The 21,296-nt window shown below is 36.4% G+C and overlaps 1 protein-coding gene across 1 annotated transcript; it reads left to right on the top strand.

Annotated features, from left to right (window-relative positions):
- Positions 1-1,532: 1,532 nt before the first annotated feature.
- On the top strand, positions 1,533-21,247 carry prim2 (DNA primase subunit 2). Its single transcript, XM_086161643.1, is given in 15 exon segments — positions 1,533-1,586; positions 2,322-2,468; positions 2,596-2,708; positions 3,164-3,255; positions 3,340-3,460; positions 4,843-4,938; positions 5,580-5,717; positions 8,338-8,405; positions 10,772-10,844; positions 11,752-11,937; positions 16,882-17,008; positions 17,154-17,236; positions 18,602-18,670; positions 19,434-19,617; positions 19,620-21,247. Coding segments are annotated over 14 exon segments (1,533 nt in total). The 5' UTR covers positions 1,533-1,586; positions 2,322-2,326; the 3' UTR covers positions 19,661-21,247.
- The last annotated feature ends 49 nt before the right edge of the window (positions 21,248-21,296 follow it).

Here is a 21,296-nt window from a genome sequence, read left to right as displayed (position 1 = left end):
GTCCAGTGCAATGGAGAGAGTGCAAAAGAGATGAGGAAATGCAGGTTGGAATGGGTGGAGAAAATCACCAAGTGTAAGAAAAGATATCAGGAAGAATGAGAGAAATAGTGTACAAGATTGTGGTGAGGCCAGCAATATTTCAAGGGATAGAGAAAGTGGCACTGAGGAAGAGATAGGAGGCAGAGTTGGAGCTATCAGAGAAGACAATGTTGAGGTTCTCTTTCGGAGCAACAGTGGGGTCAGGAGTGAGGCCATCAGAGGGACGGCACATGTTAGATTTTTTTTCGAGATAAAGTCAGTGACATTATAAATATCATTGCTATTTTTTTTTTATTGCAGTGGTTTACAAAACAAATGAAAAGAAAAAAAGGAAAAAATACCCAGATGTGCGAATGAGTGAGTAAATGGTTGTATGTCTGTTTATGTGACTCATATGTGACGCAATTAACTGGCGACCAGTCCAAGGTGTACCCCGCCTCTTGCCCGATGGTAGCAGGGATGGGCTCAAGCATTCTCCGCGACCCTTAGTCGGATAAGTGGTAGACAATGGATGGATTGATGGATGGATTTCAATCTTCCTCTTCTTCTTCTTTCGGCTTTTGCCTTCAGGGGTCACCACAGCGGATCAACTTTCTCCGTCTAACCCTATTCTCCGTATCCTCCTCTCTCACACCAGCTACCTTCATATCCTCTCTCAGTATGTCCATAAATCTTCTCTTTGGTCTTCCTCGAGACCTCTTGCCTGGCAGCTCCAATTCCAGCATCTGTCTACCAATATATTCTCTATCCCTCCTCTGTACATGACCGAACCATCTCAGTCTGGCTTCTCTGACCTTCTCTCCGAAACGTCTGACATGTGCTGTTCCTCTGATAGACTCAATAGGTTTGTATATACCACCAGATGGTGACACAGACCAAAGTTTGCACATTTGTTCAATAAACGTTAGATAAACAGATTAATTATTGAGTGTAGTTGTTTCCCCTTGTATGAGCACAAATAAAGAGTTTCAATTATATCTTTGTCTCTATTTCAAGATTTAATTTGTGGTTCATTTAATTTTACTGCCATCGTCTTTATCGAGGCCAACAACATTAAATTAGATAGACACTCACATTTAGTTTGTAACATTATATATTATATTACATATTATTTTATATGTATAAAATTATATGTGGCGCCTTGTTGGTCATGTTGTGAATGGATATTAGATGTCCCAGAACTGAGAATGACGAGCTGTTCGCACATGTAATCTCCTTTTCAAAGTGGGTAAATCTATGTTATTGACAGGCTGTAGAACTGCCTATATTGACAATTATCGTGTAAGTACAATTGACAAAAATATGCAGAGGAAACCACACGGCTGGACCTCGAAAGTTGGATTTAATTTGGTAGCTCTAATATCAAATTATTAACTTGTCCATTTTATTTTGACACGGTCGGGAAACAGGAAGTTACTGCCAGCGCGCGTTGCTCATGCGCAGTACTAAGATGGGCCAAACGTCACGATTTACCCGCGGTTGTTGAACGACCCTCCATATTGTTTGGCGGGATTCAACTGAGAAGCAGCGAATAGGACGTTTTATAGGTAATGTCAGATAACTTTAATCTTCAAGCAGGCTGGCCATTCGTTTACATGTCAAAACTTGTCTGCATATTTTCTGGATATATATTTGACACGTGGGTAATTGTTCTGTTGCTTCAATCCCACTGCTAAGGTAGATAAACCCTGTAAACTGCTATTCATAGCTGTGTTCATTTGTGTCCAGGACTAAGTGACTCTTTGAAACATCAATTCAGTAGCTAGTCGCAAGTTGATAATTCCCCCACCTTGATTAAAATTCGTTTTCCTCGCCAGTGTAAATCCTTTCCACTTTATTATGTACACATTACTGAATCAAATTGTTGTGCATTTACGCCTCACATTAATAATGAAATGTTTAAGCCCGTTGTTTTGTAAGAGATTTTATTTTCACATCGGGCCTCCCCTATACATCTTTCCCACTTTCCTCTTCTCAGTGTTTACTGTTTGGCTTTGGGCCACTAGGGGGGATTGTTAAATCCTGAAAGACCGTAATCAAATAAAGACTTTGTTGTTTTTTTTGGTTTTGTTTTTCATAATTTGCTCCTTCAGATAACCCCATATTGGTTATTGGAGTGCTTTTCTTTACTTGTCTCAGTTTGGCATGATGAAGTGTCAAGTGGGTTTGTTGATACTACTTCACCCAAGACCTGCCCACTGCTGTTGGAAATAACACATTGACATTTCCCCTGCAAGACTTTATCTCAGAAATACATTTAACCTTTTCGTATTTACCAGCAGACATAATGGACTTTCCCAGCAGACGGAGGTTTTTAACAAATCCCAAGACGGAACTCTATGGACATGCTCTGCAGTTCTACAGCCAGCCTCCGCTTGAAAATATATCACTCACTGAATTTGAGGCTTTTGCTGTGGATAGACTGAAATGTAAGTCAATGTACTTTTTCCATTTTGTTGATAATTAAAAAAAATTAAAGCTATACTTAAAAAGATGTATAAAATTCACACTCATTGCACTTATTTGCATTATAAATGATTTATTTATCTTTTGCAGTATTAAAGACTGTTGAGAATTTGGGAATAAACCATGTGAAACTATCAGAACAGTACACAAAAAAACTGGAAAATGAGTCCAAAAATCTCAACTTTCCATACAGACTAGAAGCTGTGAGTATAAGCATTGCACATATTGTAACTATATTAAATAATGATCATGCAATTAAGTAATTAGATGTGTTAACAGTTCAAAGATGCAGGGTTTTGATGGCCGGCCACTGTTTACATTTCTGTAAAGATATGATACATGCTGGTATTATAGTCAATAGCATCAATAACATTGATGATATTGATAGATAAACTATTAATTACACACACACACAAACACTCTACAACATGACCTAACAGCCCTTTTGAATTTCCTATGAACCTTAGCAAACAAGATTCTAGCTATTGTGTATTGTAGAGATAGTACATTTTATGATTTTTTTTTTTAAATAATCTCGCATTGGATTTATCTAATTAGGTGTTTTAGATCTTTTATGTGAACAATATTAAGATAATAGAATAGGAAATTGTGAGATATGAAAATTAAAGTCGAGGAAAAATGTTTGTAATTCATTAAGGAGAAGAAATCTCAGAATGGAGGGGATGAATTTGAGAAACGTCGAAAGGACCACATTTCTCACTTTATTCTTCGACTGGCTTACTGCCAAACGTAAGTCTTATTTTATATTGCCTCACATTGATAATATTTAATGTTTAATGTTTCTAATGTTTTTTTTTGTATGAAATTTCCAAGGGAGGATCTGAGAAGGTGGTTTATACAACAAGAAGTGGATCTCTTCCGGTACCGCTTCAATGACCTTCATCCAAAATTAAAAATTGACTTTTTGCACAAAAATAATCTTCAATATGAGACGGTAAGATGCTTTCTAAAAGGTTTCTCTACAATTTTAAACATTTCCTGCAGCTCCAGTGTTTACTTATCATTTGTATGTAATCTTTCTGTCTCTGGTCTTCCTGCAAGGCAGGAGGCCTAGAGGAAGAGAAAATTTATGAATGTAATAAAAGAGGACATGAAATTAGTTGTTGTGTGAGAAGAGGATAAAAGGGGTGCCTCAAGGAGCATAAAGGAAAAGAAGAAGATTTCTATGTAGTCACTTGTGATTACTTTTCACAAAAAAGATAATGGACTACGAACAAAAGTAGATTCCACAAAATTAGTATTATTGATAGACAAACAGGAATGTCTAGTATATGCGAGATATTACAGATGTAGAAATGTTATAGTTTACTGTTAAACTTGAAATTATGTCCTTCATTTAACAATGTAACGAGGCACAGTGGTTGGAGCATCTGGAAACTGAACAAAAGAAGGACATGTATAGTACGTGTGTTGCCAAACTTGCCACTTCCATTACATATCCAAGAAAAAGTGGTAATTGCTTTTGATGAATGGTGATGAAAGGCAGACACTTGTACAATCTGTGTCAAGGAGCATTGATAGTTTATGGTGGCTCACCATGCCTATTGACACACTTAACATTTAGTTTAAGGATGTATTCAAATCCCTTAAAAGTACTTGTATCTCAAAATAAATGTAATGGAAATGAGGACTTAGGCCTGGAATTATTCAATTGTTGTTCTTTTTGAATTCACAAGATCATAATTGTCAAGATCATTTTGTTCTTGCCGTAGTTTGCACAGAAGTACCAGCACATTTATAATCACCTCCAAAGTTTGATGAAAAAAAAACAAAACAAAATCCCAGACTTTCTTAAACATTTTTCAATAGTAAATATAAGCCTTGTATGCTAATGCGTGTCCTTTCTTATTTATTATATGTATCCTTTCTTGTTTATTATACTAATTTTAAGACAAAAAAAACACACCGAATCAAATTATCTGTGTGTTCTAGAGGCTTTTTTAACGTATTTTCACTAGGTGGTGCCATTTGTACTCACAAATGAGGTTCATGACTTATATTGTTTTTTTTTCCTTGTCATACTATTTAGGTCTTAAACTTCCCTAGCATATAACATATTCAATGTATGGGATATGTTATCATATAAACTGATAATAGACCAAACTGTATCTTAAACTGTTTGTACTAGTCGTTTTTATTTTACTTTTAAAGCGTGTAAAGGCCCACATCAAGATAACACTGGAGCAAGCGGTCACGCTGTGTAGATGTTCCCTTGTATTTTGGGGGTTCCTGTGTCCTTTAAACTAAATATATGAACTTTCACACTTTACTTCCTATGCAATTTTTCACCAAGGTTCTTTATCAATATTTTCTTAGATTGGTGCAGAAGAGAAGAAAGCACTGTGGGATAAACTCATCAACTCCAGTCATACTGTCAGTGGAGTCACTGTGGAGGATCAAGACTTTTACAAAGTTAGTCCCTTTTCATCTTTCCACTATGACAGAGATTGTTAATGATGTCCAATTATAGAAACTATTCCCTAAATCCTTTCAGTCTAACGTGCATAAGTGTGGCTGATAAAATAGCAGTATAATACTTATTTTTTTCTGTTTCATTCTACTTTTAATCTACTCCTCTACCTCTACTTTCAAGGCCATTAGAGCATTTTATGATAAGAATTTTGTTGTAATAAGTCTATAAGAAAACAAATATGATCACCCATTGAAGATCTATATCTGAGGATCCTCTTGAAGACCCAAAACAAATTGACATGAAGATTTGATGTTAAACCTTCTCGTCAATTTGTAGCAATAACAATTGCAATTGCTATCTATTTCTTTTTGTAGACAATGGTAGTGTCTTTCTAGTTTAACGTTATTTTTACTGTAGTCCCTTAAAGTTTTGATCTTTTTGAATTAGCTGCTCAAATAACACATAAAGTTTTTGTATTTATAATTCTAGCATATAAATTTAACATTTTCTCAGAAATAGGACTGAAGTGGTCATTGGCTACCAAGAGTTTTTCTCAAGACCATGACCCTTGCATTTTTTGTTCTTTTAAATTAATCTGTGTTTTATATTTTTTCAATCCCATTCTTGTTTTACTCAAAAGGTCCCTTTTCAAGATGCCCTCGATCTAGTGCGAACAAGGAAAGTGTACCTCAAAGCAGGCTATGTGTATATCCCTCATCAGGATATTGTCACCATAGTTCTGAATGATTTTCGCACAAGACTGTCTAAAGCTCTTGCGGTAAGTTTTTGTGTTTTGTTACAATTCAAGAAAAGGTGAATGTTAGATATTCCTTAAGACTTAAACAAATGAGCTCTGATGTTGGAGAGAAATATGGCATCTATGAATACATTTCAGCCCAGAACATGCTTAGAACTATATGATAAAATATAATGTTCAGAAAACTGACTTCATAAAGGTCCTGATTATGGTAATATTTTGCCCAGTGCAAAAAAACTTCACATCATATTATACCACCCATGTGTTTTTATCCACTACTTGTGAATGTTGATTACATTCATGTTCACATATTTACTGCTTATGGTGACTCTGGCTTTAAGAGGGAATCATCAAACTATAGCTCTGGTTGTTTGTTTGTTGCCCTGAGGGACCTTGGAGAAACAGGGGCGTAAGTGAAAGGAAGAAATGTGCACATTAGACATGAAATTTCTGCCGGGTAGACTGGGGACAAGCAAGTATGAAAGTGCTTATTTTACCTACGGGTATGTATGGCTTTTCTTTTTTTTTCTCCTCTGGTCCAAAGGTATGGTGAGAGGCTCTGAAGGCATAGTAGAGACATACTTGTGCAATATTCTGAATAGCCTTAAGGACATTATATTTTAGGTACCTGGAGGCACTCTTAAAAATACATGTGAGGAGAAAATAGAGGGGTAGTGAAAACCGAAATTGTGGAAAGGGTCTGCAAGGGGAACAGGCACACAAGTTATTATTACTGCTATTATAATATTTTCTATTTGGACTTCCTGTAGCAATAGCCATCAGTAGAAAACAGGGAAAAGGAAATATTGCTTTATGTATTAGAAAAATACATAAACCAGTGTGTGTGTGTGTGTGTGTGTGTGTGTGTGTGTGTGTGTGTGTGTGTGTGTACACGCACACATATTCGCACACACGCACCTGACCCATGTTATGATCACAATGCTACAGTCACTGTTCTTAAAATACCTCAACTAACATCTGAAAGGAGAATTTTTTTTTTTTCCCCATTCACAAAAACACGTGATTTCTTTTTCTGATTAATATCTGATACCTGCATTACTTAGTCAATAATTCTGCGCTGTTACACTCTGATACAGACCTGAAAATGCCTGAGTAAAATTTTCATTTGTTGAATAGTAGCTTGAGCCATTTTTGTCAGACCTTAATCTTTCCATGTGCTTGGCTGACAGACACACAGTGTCTAAATTGATGGAGAAAGTTTCCATTGTGTCTGCTGGCTACTGTTGTTATAATTGGCTTCGGCATTTTGAACAAAAGTATGTTTCTGTTCAAAGGTATTATTTCTTTTTGTCCGCCCCTTGTTCACCGATTGTCACTTCAAGAATACGACCGGGCAATACATCCATTCTTAAAACAAAAGATTATGCCTTTTTTTAACTATCGATCTAAGCAGTGACTCTCAAACCTCCATACTTCAGGGTTTGACCTTGCGCGACTAGGTGAATGAAGTAAGTGTATGTCGTTGGTCTCAGAGAGCACCATTACAACTATAAGCACAATTGTGTCCTGTTTTTTCCCCACAGAAATTAAATCTTAAGGTGTCATGAGGCACTTGACAAGACTGAACATCTATCCTGTATAATGGCTGTCTGTTAGTGAATTTACATTGCACTGTCCTGGTTGACTGAACATGGATTATTGTTCTAAAAATAAAAAAAAATCTAAAACAGAAGGACGTCAATGGTACAGGCAGGCTTTGTGTCTTGAATTGTGAAAAAAAAAAAGAAATAGAAATAACAACTTTGTCCAATTTTCCCATTTACTATTTACCAAGCAATAATAACGACCAGAAAATTTCCATGGAATTATGGCCAAACTGTTTTTGTGACGTACTGCTATAACATTTTTGTGTTTGTGGCGTGTTTATTCTCCCTTCAAAGGGAACAGTAAGAGGGCATGACACAGAATACCATTTAAAAGCATGAAATTCATTCCTTCTTCGTAATGTAAAAAAAAGGTACTGTTTGATTGCTTATCACGGCTGAAAATTAGTTTTTTGTCTGTGTAATTTGAACATTTAAATGCTTTAGAGAACTATCTGTGGTTAGTTAGAATGACGTTCCTGTTGTAAAGTTAGCATAAATAAACTCTCTTAGGGAGAGAGGCTGTGGGACAAGGGGACTATCATAACTGGGATTCCTTCCAGAAATATACTTGGAACAGTCCTCTTCCAGTTCCATATATTTCAGATGCTTCAGCATGATGTAATATTCCACGAAAGATGTGCGACTCTTTGCTCAATCGAGGTTCAGTAGCTCTATGATCATATCGAGGAGACAGATAGCCTGAGCCAGGTCCAAGGGGATTATTGATAACAGCAGGGGAGTTGCATCATAGAAGTTACCTTTGATTTGGATTGCTTTCTTTTTTTAATTAATTTGGTTACCCTTTCTCCAAAGAATACACTCAGTCTTACATGCTTGTCTATACATTCAGGGATTTTTTGATAGAATGGTTTGTTTTCCAAAAAATAAAATCACCTCTTTATGTTAGAAACCCACTGCTTCATTGATGTTCTATGAATCACTTAATCTTAGTACTTTAACTAAAACTTTGGCTATTCTCACTGAGCAACCTACACTATTTACCATTACTCATGTGATGCCAATGTCTTCTGCAGCTGACAGCCCGCTCGCTACCCGCAGTTCATTCTGATGAACGCCTGCGACCTCTCCTTAACCACCTAAGGTAAGCAACAGACTCAATATCTTGAGCTTCCATTTTGCCAGGACATTGGAAAAAGGTTATATGGATTTTATGCACAAAGTGTTTCAAGGGGTCAATACTGTCATTGAGAGAAATTACTTCAAGATGACCAGTATTTGAAGGGCTACAGAGAATAGATATATTGATAACTGAGCATGATTATTTAGGACTTATATTTTTGCGCATATCTGCATTGATCTACATCGATATAATAACCTCACCCAAGTGAGATACCGGTTCTTTGCAGTATTTCAATGACACAAGCAAATTAAAAGAGTAATTTGTTTGCAAGAAAAAGAATTACAACTGTGCAGAACAGAATTATCACTGAAGGAATATATATACCGTTAATCTGTGTATTGATGTTTTCATAAATAATATAAACATTTGGATATTTATCATGAAAAATCGGCACTACTTTGAGCTGTTCTGAGGCCCCTTTCAGTATTTACTGACACAAATGTGTTCCTCTACTGCTCAATGGCCTGAATGGTATGGGTAAAATCATCACATTCTACTCATGTGCTGTTGTGAAGGAGATATACACACTCTTAAGCCCCAATACAGAGGAACAGATCTGGAGAAGGAGGGCAAAATAACTTGCTGAGCTGCTACAGTGTGACTTTTTGGGGGAAATCACATGTACTGAATGGATGTGTATGCACAGCAATCTTAAAACACTGAAAACTTCAAATTTACTCCTCAACTCCTTATACGATCAACTTTTAAAGAAGCATTGCAAAACAATGACATTCTAATGGTACGCTGATTAGAAGATATGTTGTTGGATGATACTGATTGTCAGTGTAAGAAGACACATTTCACAAATGTTTTTGTCATCTCCAAGAACTCTTCTAATGATTTCTGTGCCTGAACTTTTCATTTAAGTGCACCAGATGAAAATTTAGTTTCTCTGTGACTTTTGGCCAAAATAGCAATACATTTTAAGGATCAACGCCTGGAAATTTAATTTAACTAAATATTGTGTTAATAAAAGTCAATATAAAAAAATGTTTTTTCATCCTGCAAATGCTTGCACTTAGCCCATCCAGCTGAGTTTTGGTTGGTTGATAATACAGCATTGGGTTGATTATAATTATTGTTGAAAAGTCATTTAAACATTGCAATGTACTAGTCGGCACAAATTTACTTGTCATAGCACAGGATGTTTGTCATGCAGGCACCGTTTTAGAATAAAAAATATTGATGCTCCAGCTTTACAGATGCTTTTTTTGTACACCCTCGTTCCTGCAAATGTTGGACATGATAACAACTGCTTCTTCATATTGCAGTGAAGGAAACTGGGCAAGCCACTCTTTGCAAAAGCAAAGATTAAAAAAAATCATCACAGTTTACATGCAAGGTTTCACACATACAGTTGCAGTTAAACTGCTCAGACAGATCGGTCCATCCGAACTGGACTACCAGCTTGACCTTTACTTCGAAGTAAGCCCAGAATTTACGGCATTTTATTTTAAGAAGTACAAGTCAATCATAATTGGCTGAATTGATGATTTCACCACATCAGTTTTGCAAGCAATGATGACAAACAATGCAAGTGATTGACAAGAGAGGCACAGGCAAATGTTTTCCTTAATATGTGTTTGCTCAAAAAGCATTAAATATGCTCTGTTTCCTGATAACAGACTTTTCATCTCAGCTCATCATCTTTTATCAATCATTCCTCATAGTATTTTAAAATGGTCTTGGTACCCAAGAAAAACAAAGTACTTTAATATTAATTTCACCATTCTGAAGCAAAATGCAACTCAAATTCTAGAACTAAAGCTGCGCCTTCTTTACAGGATTATAGACATATATTTTCCATTCCTACAAAGACTTCAATCTTAAATTAGTTGCAAGTTGTTTTCATTGCAGCATTAACAGAGAGTTCAAAACACAGTGAGAGGGTGTTATCTGATAGATCAAAGGATTAACATTAATATTGAATTGAAAGAAACCCTCTTGCTTGATTCTAGATGAGCACTAGTGGGCACCTTGTTGAGATTAGTGGGTAGACCACTAATCTCCATGGTGGGGTAACACAATATAATGTGAAGCACTGTCACTCAAGCCTGCCAAACTCACAAGACTTAAAACATCAAGTGATTGCTGCTTTGTGATTTTAACTGTCCAAAGTCCCATTTGAAAAGGTAACATCTGTAGTCAGGGATTTTATAACAAGTTAATTTTAATGCAAATTGAATTGTGTTCATGAGTAAAGGATGAGTATATACAAGATGTTCAATTCAGATTAAATTTACTGATACGATTGAAGAATTCTGGCCTATTTGTTCCACTGTGGTTGGTGTAAATTTAAAATGATTTTTTTTTTTTTATCTTATTAGCCATGCCTATGTGGGACAGGATTACAGCATTCAGAAGAATGTTGGAAAAATTTCTTTGGAGCAAATTGATTCGGTAAGTTCATTGAAAATGTTTCTTGAACCTTTCTTCAAGTGCTTTTTTCACTGAGGGTGTGTGGTGTAAAAGGAAAATATTTCAATTAATGTAGTAACTCTGGTGGTCCAGAGCTAAGAGTCAATATTAGATATGTTTAGTTCAAGATAAGATATGGAATTGTCTGTGGATGCGTGCAACCATTGATCATTAATGTATTATCAGTTTTAAAGCAACCCACATGATACTTGCATCGCCATTGTCAGAGCGTATCTGAGACGAAGGACAGATGTCTCCATCACTGCTACTATGTGACAGCATGACTAAAATAAAACAAAAAACTAATTCATCTATAAATGTACTTGAATCTGAACTTTGCTTTGGGTAATTACAAACTAGGCACCAAAAATCAACTGATGTGCGTATCAGATTGATTGTTTAACAAGCAATACCTTTTTGGTATTTACAGTTTTGCCATGTATTTAGCTGTTACTGCGTGTTAAAAAATTTATACCGTATTTGTATTTTCTAGTCGTCTCCAAAGAGGTTATTTAACTGGAAGTGAGTTGACAAATATTATTTCCTGTTTCCCTTTGCAATTTGTGAAATATCTCTGTAAAACGCACAGTGCATGCTAGTTTAAAGTTTAAATGCAATACTTGAGATCATTATCTTAACTCAGCTATTTAATTCAAGAAAAAAACAAGCTTGCTGCTATGTGCTATTGCAGCAATGTAGTATAAATTCCAGTGTTTATAAATGTGTCTATTGTGAATAAAAATCAAAATCACAATCATTCACTGGCCATATTATTACATCCTAATTGTCACATTTTTTTTTCTCAGTCAGTTCATGTGACTGATATGACACACATCAATACCACAAGTGTCTATTTTTGAGAGGGTTGTTTTTTGTTTTCTGACCCTAGTTTTCAGGGAAGTCCTTCCCACTGTGTATGAGGCAACTCCATCAGGCCCTTAGGGAGGACCATCATCTCCGTCATGGTGGCCGCATGCAGTATGGGCTCTTTCTCAAAGGCATTGGCCTCTCTCTGGACCAGGCGCTGCAGTTCTGGAGGTCTGAATTCATAAGAGGCAAAGTGGATGCAGACAAGGTAACACCATCCTCCCTACATTTATTAGATGCTTCTGCCTCCTCCAAATTTACAGCAGCATTCTAAATACATTGTAACAGCTCCAACTTTTGTATGCTGTGTTCAGTCGTTATCGCATAGGGTAAAAAAAATAAAACTTACTGTCATCGGTTGAGGCTTACATATAAAAAAAGGCATTTCTATTTTCAATCAAATCACCATATACTTGTACTGACCAAGTACAAAATGGCAACAAATGTAACTTAATTTTACTTCACATAGTCAGCACAAATGACTCTTGAATATATGTACACTTTGAATTCAATGCAAGACATACCATTGAATTGGCCAAATATTAAAATGTCCCTAACAAACAAGAACATTCATGTGGATTTCCAACCCTGATCTGAACATCAACTGAACTTTTGGAATCAGATCACTGCCCATAGAAAGATTGATGAAAACGCAATGTGCTCTCCATCCCTATCAAAGATGTACTATACAAGTTGGCACCATACCTATGAACTACTTTCAGTATAAGAAAATGTCTTATCAGCAAGGTGAGCTCATTTTCTTTTCCTTGACCCGTGCAGATAACCCTATATGCATGTCACACACAGTGCATTACACTTTTGAGTCAAAATGAAAATGCAGCATATTAAAGTTGTGCCAGGTGAGTCCCTGAGGAATGTTGTCTTTGAATAATCATTTGTAAATCACATGGCTGGCATCCAAAAAATGTCACTCCAGGTGGCCTGAACTCTTTCTAGCTATACAACAGTATTGCATCAGCCAAAGTACTGGCTTTTCAGATTTCTGTAGTAATGGTGAAAAAACCTTGAGGCCGAGGGGAAGACTGAAGAGGAGCTTTATGGATGTAGTGAAAGAGGACATGAAGTAGGTTGGTGTGAGAGAAGAGGATGCTTAGAATAGGGTTAGGTGGAGGCAGATAATTTGCTGTGGTGACTCCTGATGAGAACAGAAAATCTTTTAAGTACAGTGTATTCCATTCAAACTTAGATGACAAACAGATAGAGAAACTCCTTTATGTCTGTAGTATCTAAACTTCAGAAAGCTGTATCTTTTTGGATAGTTACATTGCTTTGCAAGGTGCTGAAGAACCTCTTTGTACAAACCAGGAGGGAAAATGCTATAGCATGTTCTCTGAAGGAGACTCCAAAAATGCAGTACTACTGTTGTATGTCAATGAACATGGTCTGAAAAACAGAAGTTGGCATTACAATTTATCTAAGCCCTCTTTCGTAAATCGTGAGTCCTAGTTAAAGCAATTCAAGGGACATGGTCAAATGTATAAGTGGCTCTGAGTCATATCCATCCCATTTGGATAACTTAAACAATGCTTAATAACTATAGGCCAGTATTCAGCTTTAAATGTCTCATAAACTTAGAAAGTATACTTAAAGGACATTTGTTGTTTCTTAGTTGTAAAAATTGCCAGATCAGTTCTCATAGTGAAGTATATGTTGTGTCATGGAATGCTCTTTGTGGAAGGGTGCACAAAGGCTGCTCATTAGTATTCAACAGGCACAGAGGAAACGATGGAAACCAGTGATGCCTAATGGAGGCCTGGAGGAAGAGGCCATGTAACATCAGACCAGAGGGAGAGAGAAAATTGATTATATCAATGGGATCCATTAAATTTTCTTACGTTGGAAATAAGCCAAGTTTTCTGGAGGAGTGTCTATTAGTTTCACATTACATTATGCATTATATGACCTTAGGTAAAGACTGGTTTGGAACTGCTTGTTATACAGATGTTCACTTCAAGTTAATTAATATCGACTAATTGACTCTATTTTTCACGCCTCCCTGTTTATATCCTTCATTGCTCTAATTAAAACTTACTATAGCAAGGTAATGTGAGGTATCTGTATAATTTCCAACATGTAGGTTTGCCAAGTAAACTCTTAAAACTTTTCTCTGAAAATGTTTCCAGCTGATGTTTCCAGTGAAATGAAATGCTGAAGTTTCCAGTGACATGGCAAAACATGTTCCATGATAGAGCCAATCAACATCTTGTTACTGTAAACATCAAGTTATCTCAAATTATAGTATAGAGCAGTATTTATTCTGCCCCAGTAATCCTAATGCGTTATAACAAAATCATGATAACCCTGTAACTGAAGGTAAACATGTGGAATATAAGTAGAAACTATCTTTTCAGGGAAGAATTAATCAAACAGCTGGTGACAGAATGGGGTTATTAACCCTTCTGGGACATCACAAGAGACAAGATGTAAATCTAAGAAGCACAACACTCTAACATTGGGGTCTCAGACATGGGCAAAAGAATCATCACTGCACACATATCTATGCCAGCATGAAATCTCTGCACTCTGTATTAGGCTGACACAAAGTTCTGAAGTATCTGATTAAATGTATTGCCCTAACACTCTGTGGAAGCTGCCAAAATATTGGAGAAGTCATGGTTTGACTGACTTAAGATCCAGTGTGAGCCTGAAGCATCTGCTGCTGCCTTCAGCAGTGTAAAAAAAAAAGATGGCTATATGTATAGTTTTGTCATTTGTAATTTATTTGCAGGCTACAGGTTGGTGCAGTTCAGATTTGAGATTTGTTTTAGTAAATGTTAAAGTTACTATAGCCTTCTAGTTTTACAAAATGTATGTTTATTGTGTTAACTAGAAAGGAAGGACTTTTGGAAAGGAAGAAAATCCAAACTGGCTCATCAGATTAGAAAGAAATCGAAGTCAGATCAACCAAGAAAATGGCAGTGCATCTTTTGGTCCCTTTTATTTTATTAAATTATAAATTATAAATTATAAATTAAATTATTAAATTATTATTTAATTTTATTAAATAATATGTTTTTTTCTCTTTTATACAGTTCCACAGGATGTAGAATAAAAACCAAAAAATTTATAGCAGCATGTTGTATTTCTCATTTCAATTCATCTTTTATTCATCCATACAGTTGAATTTGCAACTGTAATCAACCAAGATAGCCCCCAAAACTGTCTTTTTTGTTTGTTTTTTGAAAACCTGTCTGTGCTCTGTCTGTAAATATATTTCAAAAATAATGAGCTCTTAAATTTATAAAAGCATTGCAGGGTACACATGTGTTACTTTAAAGCGCCTCACATTTTCTTGTCAGGGTATAAAAGGGCCTGTAATGCAGACTAAAATGATAGTATTTTAACTGTGTTCCATATAAGAAGAATTGCAGCTACAGGCAGATCAGTCACTATGGACTGTGCTTAAGAACCCATGCCAAGTACACACACACACACACACACACACACACACACACACACACAAACCACACGTAATCCCTTTGATTGTGTCCTATTTCTCTGTCTCCATTGCCGCAGGTTTTTGTGAATGTGTCCTAGAGTGTTGGGGGATGTTGCAAGGATGTAGCCCCATGAGCCAAGATGTGCACTAGATGAGCTGGGATGCTGCTCTTTTAATGCATCTTTTGTTCTTGGGTTTTCCCTTATGTTTTCTAAATGTCGTCAGTTTTGGTGGTAAGCTGTCTTAGTGTGTTTGAAGTGCACAGGACCTCTTTGTACCTTAAAGTTATATTTGGCATATTAAGTTTAATTTGAAAATGCCATGCAGAAACCACATTATCACATTTTTTCTGCTATTATTCTGGGTTTGCTTATGACACTATAGCATATGAGACATTGATTCATTTGTTGCTTGTATCTCAAGTCTTTGTAAAGAAAATCAGGTTTTCCCTGAAGCAGTTTAATGTTGCAGATCTGAGAATGACATTTTATTACTCTAGATTAGATGTTTTTATGTTTTAAGCAGTTCACATCATTCCAATCAATTCCAGTGAAAGGCCAATGGAAATACACTCAATTTCATTCAGAGGGTTGTTCTTAAACTTGCAGTGGCCTCCTAATTTCTCAGAACCTCTAGATAATTCATATTTGATTTACTGTACTTGAAGATTTTATGTCCTTAAATTGCTGCTGTGCTTTGTAGCATTAGCAAGCTCAAGGGTTTTATTGCAACATAAATATGTTATTATTGGTACTTTCATGACACTTGTATTGAGTCACAGTTGAGGAACACTGGGCAGTTTCCTTTTTGAGTTGTGGGGACAGGAGGCTGTAGTTCAGTTCTAACAGTGGCAGAGACACGTTGAAAAAGGAGTTTGCCTAATAATTATTTATACTTTGTTAATCCCTCGTGGGGAAATTCCTAATTCTATAGCATTTTGTCTTTGTGAATGTGGCCCCAAATATATGGTTTTTCGTGAGATTATATCTTCAGATATGAAATCACATTTTTATAGGATGGCTGAATACATTGTGGTATCTTGAAGTGTTTAATGTATTTTAAAACTGAACCCCAAAATACCAAATTTGATATGACCCTTCTAAACAGGCCCTTGGCAACATGGCTCTCACACACATATTAGATTACAATTTTTTAAAGTCAAAATTAACACTGATGTGACACCTATAAGTGGTTTATATTTCATGATTAGCATGTCAAATGACCAATATTTTGTTTTCAGACCTACTAGTAAATTAAAAAAAAATACACATCCAAAAATGTTTTAAAAGTTTTCAATAAAAATTGTACTAGCTGCACTACATTATTCTAGTTACTATTAGCTTCTTGTACCTTGCATGATTTGTACTTCCCAAGTAGCAAGCTTAACTACTGTAGTAGGCTCTCCTGATTAAACGTAATTAGAAAAAAAAAGAATCAAAACCATGGCCCTCCATAGCACACAGGAGCACCAATGAGTGGCAACACTATCCGTATCACTGTACCCACAATTCAGCTATCTGGGGTGTTAAGCAACCTCCATAGCAGGTTCTCCCTAATAGCGCTATATTTCATTGAGGAAAAACACCCTGTCAAAACTGACATGATGTATGACAGTGTCCCTTTTCAACCGAGCTGTGTCCCTCTTAACCTCACTAATGCCTCTGCACTGTTCTTCTACCTCTTTTTCTATAGTTTGATAAAGCTTATGCCTACAGCATCCGCCACATGTTTGGTAAAGAAGGCAAGCGAACAGACTACACCCCCTACAGTTGCATGAAGGTGATTTTGTCAAACCCACCCAGCCAAGGCGACCATCATGGTGAGTTGACAGCTGTTAGATGTGGCCATATGAAAAGCGACTTGGCAGCCATTATCAAGTCTTTTATTTGAAGTACCTGGCATGGGAATTGAGCATTTTTGCTTACATTTTTTTAAAGAAATCAATGAGTATTTTTTGTTTGCAGGATGTCCATTCCGTCATAGTGACCCAGAGCTACTCAAGCAGAAGCTTCAGTTTTATAAGGTGTCTCCTAATGGGATCAATCAGGTGGGTACTCCTCCCAATGTTCTCTGACCCCAGGAAAATATCAAGAAACTTGTATTGCTTCAGCCTCAATTGTTTATTGCACACACTGTGAATACAGTCAGTCTATATTTATGTTGACCGTGAAAGTACCAGATGCTAAAAAGCATCTCACCCTCATGATAAGTCTTTCTTACTGTCTTAGTAAGAAATATTCATTTTTTTAACAAAAACATTTCCTTTTCGTAGTAAAGAGTATGCCCTTATCTCCTTAAATTTTAGTGAAGGTATACCTTTCTTTAAACAGAAAACAGAAGTTTTAACTTGAACCAAAGTGGAGCAAAGGACACACATTATGAAATGTGATGATGCATCAAATTACCCATTGAACAAAAATAAATCTGGTTAAAACAACAGCTCATGATTGATTTCCTGTTGGACCAGCTCCTGCCTTAAGTATGCTGGTGGCACCATGACACTACTGGATTGAGTGTTTTGCTCAAGCTCCTTTTAGAAATTCAGCAAACCTGGAATTTTTTTTGCATTAGCCAAATGGCTGACTTGTCTGAAAGCAAATATCAGAGTAAGTCAGACTGGACATCAAACCAAATGCCTCCCTAGTTCTAATTCTGTTTTATTGTCAACCGACTCACAGCAGGGCATTCTCTTGTGGATTCCTCTGGGACACAGATATTCTCTAGCTGTGAGCCCTATGTGTGGGGAAAAAAACAACACCAAGTGGTTTTATTTCCTGCACATTAACCACTGTATTTGTCTGAAAGGGGCTTTTGTGAGAAGTGATGCCTGAAATTTGTTGGGGGTGCTGTGGCTGAAAATAAAAATCCTTAATCTATCATTCCACACCTTTACAGGCTGATAGAGCTTCAGGACTCAAAATTACAGAGCATTTTTTACTAATATTATTCTATTTAGAATTTAGTATTTAAATTACTGGTACCCTTTATAACTTTATAATCTTATATCCAATATAAACATTTTGATCTCTTCTACTGTTCTGAATGCAGCTTTACATGCTATACATTCATCCTGCTTTTGTCCAGAATTCATGGGTTGGTCTCAGTTCAATGAAGTGGAGGAAGAAAAGTCTTCCATTCCTGAATTCACCAAAGATTTCAGTAAGATGGCTTGCATGCAGAGCAAAAGAGCCCATGCCAACTAGAGGGTGTGCCTGGTGGACCAATCCACCAGGCACACCAAAGAGTGGTAAAAGGTCAGGTGTTCTGAACTGCTCTTGTTTGTGGGATTGGCTTTTGTAGCCAACTTTTGTAGGATAGATAGGATAAATGAAAATCACCAGATATATGAAAAGAGAATATATGCTCACACTTGTAAGTGGTAATCTTTATGAAGTAGTAATTGCTTTTGCAGATCCTGGAGCTGGTTAAAGGGATGCACTATCAGTTGGCCTGCCAGAAGTACTTTGAGCTGACACACAATGTAAGTGTAGTTTTGAAGATAAATTGGGGCAACCTGTGTTGGTGGGTGGTGGAGGTTACATTAAGGCTCAAGAGTGACCCAAATCTGTCATTATATCCATCATTAGCTGGTTTTCATAGCAAATTAATGCTTAGTTTTATTAAAGCTTTTATTGACTTTTTTTCCATCACTTGTGGATACTTATTTAATAGTCTGTTTTGGTTTTGATGGTTGACTTTTAGAGTCATGCACACAGACTCTTTTCAAGAAATAGTTGACATTAAAAAGTAATCGTAAACTCCAAATATTTTCAATATCACAATCCATATTACTACATACTACTTAAATGTAACATCATCTAACCTACTGACACAATTGTGGAACAAGGAGATAGTGATCCCACTGAATCTTGAAAATTGCTTTTATACTGCATTTTACTTATTCATGTGGAATCTTAGATTATTTTGACTTTTTTTTTAACACAAGTGGAGTAAAAACTTCTAATGTCTTCACCCAGAACTTTAAATATTGTATAAGATTACACTCCTTTGCTTTGATGCTGCAGTTCATTGTCTTAGAGACTTTGGTGGCTATTGTTTCAATGCAAGCTTGTAGCTCTCAGTACTTTTTTATGTGAAAGAAAAAAATATGACATCCACATTTTCCAAATCATCAAGGTCATGTTAAATTATTGTCATTGACATTATTTGTCAAAGATGGCATTCCCAAATCTGTTTGCAGCATCCATTTCACTTTTGTCTTTCTGATTTTACTTTTCGCCCAGATTGAGGACTCCAGCTTTTCACTCAATCACCCCAACCAGTACTTTTTAGAGAGCCAGAAAGTTCTTGGTGGAGGTAAGGAAATTAAAAAAGAGACAGACAACTCACAGTGGTCACAAGGAAACTCTGCAGCCAGAGGCACTACTGTAGCTCCTGAGGCAGCAGCGAACCCCCCCAATGATGTAGCCACATGACAGAGGAACTGGACTCTTTCTTCACAGATGCCTGATTCTGTTTTTCTCTCTTTGATATTTCACTTGGAGAAGTATACAAGTTTCTTTTTTTTCAGTTTTTTGTATAATTGAGCAGATAACCATTACCAGACAGCATGATTATTTTAAAGTCAACATGATTCCCTGCTTTATTAAAATTATTGTTTATAAATCAGTGTCACAGCAACATTCATTTCACTGTCTTTCTGTCTGCTTTAGTTACCAACACTTCATCCTAGTGCATGTTGTTTTGGCAGGTATGTGGTACTGTGGTGATGCCTGGAACATTCACCAGCTTTTTTCATTTGCCACTTTGTATTTACAGGCAGGGAGATAAATGGAAAAAAAAATCATGAACAATATGCTACACAGTGCATTAATTATTGACAGAACAAATGGAATGTTTTCAAAAAGTCTGCTCAATAACGGAAATGTCTCAGATACTATTGTTCTGCTTAATATGAGTACAGCTTCGGCAATATATGGTGCTCTGTAATCTTGCTTCTTCAGAAAATACAGTTTTAGTTCTTATCTCTTCTCTCACGGTGCATTTTTACATTATTTAATCGAGGCCCACTGAAGGGCAGACATGAATCAGGCCTTAATTATATGAATACAAATTTGTTTTGCCAAAGGAAACAAGTGATGACTTGAATGGTAAAGTGAATGCTTCTCTAATTGAATGATTAATTTTGAATTTAATATAATGTCCCTGGTGGTGTTAGACATTGAAAATCAAGCTTGTATGCATCTTTTCTCAGCAGGCTTCTCTGTTTAAAGAATTTTTGACATTTTAGACTACAGTTCATCACTGTCTTGCTCTTGTGACATCAGAGCACAAACACATGGCCTGCAACGGGACTGTAGATAACTGGAATTAAATTAGGCTTTAAAATCGAGGCACGGTTCTTGACATAGAGAGGATTTATTCGTATAATTCGGCAACTGGATAACACTGCACACCCAAGCCACTGTCTGCAAGAGAACCTTGATGTTTAATATTTGGCAAACCATGACTACCCTTCTCTATAAAGCTAGCAGTTTCTCACACTGCAGGCAGGCGCTTGACGGCTACAATGTTTATCTCCTCTAAATGGATTTAACAATCATTAGTCATGAACTCGCTTGTGTTGGTTCTGCGTTTTGTTCTTTTACCCACACTCATTACACAGACAAGCAGTGTTCTGGGGTAGGTGCTTTATCTGAGAGGGCAAGAAATTTGATCCAGGACTTTATGAACATTTGTTACATGAGCCACACAGAGGTTGTCATACTGTGTGAATCTGTATGCACGACTTTACTGTTGCAAAGCTTTTTCCTGCAAGTTTGTAGATATGCTGACATCTGACTAAGTGCAACAGTATGAATTTCGTCTGTGTTTAAGTCGTACTGGTTGAAATGCAGACGGAAAAAAAGTAATGAAAGAAAGCTGCTGTATTAAAAATACTACCTTGTTGTGTTTTGCTTTCAAAGTGTAAAAGGAAAATAATAGAATTTACGTCCAGCACGCGAATTCCTCAATACTAAGGAATTGTCTATGCAGTACATGCTGTTTCCTTGCCTTCCTTCTGATAAAATCTCTCCCAAGGGGCTGAATGTGCAGCTGCTTGATTTATTGTATATGCCTCACCTATAGCAGCTTTATTTTCAAGG

This window comes from Fistularia commersonii, chromosome 2 (genome assembly GCF_037954325.1).
Source record: "Fistularia commersonii isolate RoL2024-O1a breed Wild chromosome 2, RoL_Fcom_v1.0, whole genome shotgun sequence".
Taxonomy (NCBI): domain Eukaryota; kingdom Metazoa; phylum Chordata; class Actinopteri; order Syngnathiformes; family Fistulariidae; genus Fistularia; species Fistularia commersonii.
The sequence above is the reverse complement of the archived record's forward strand: the minus strand, read 5'-3'. Positions and strand labels throughout refer to the sequence as shown.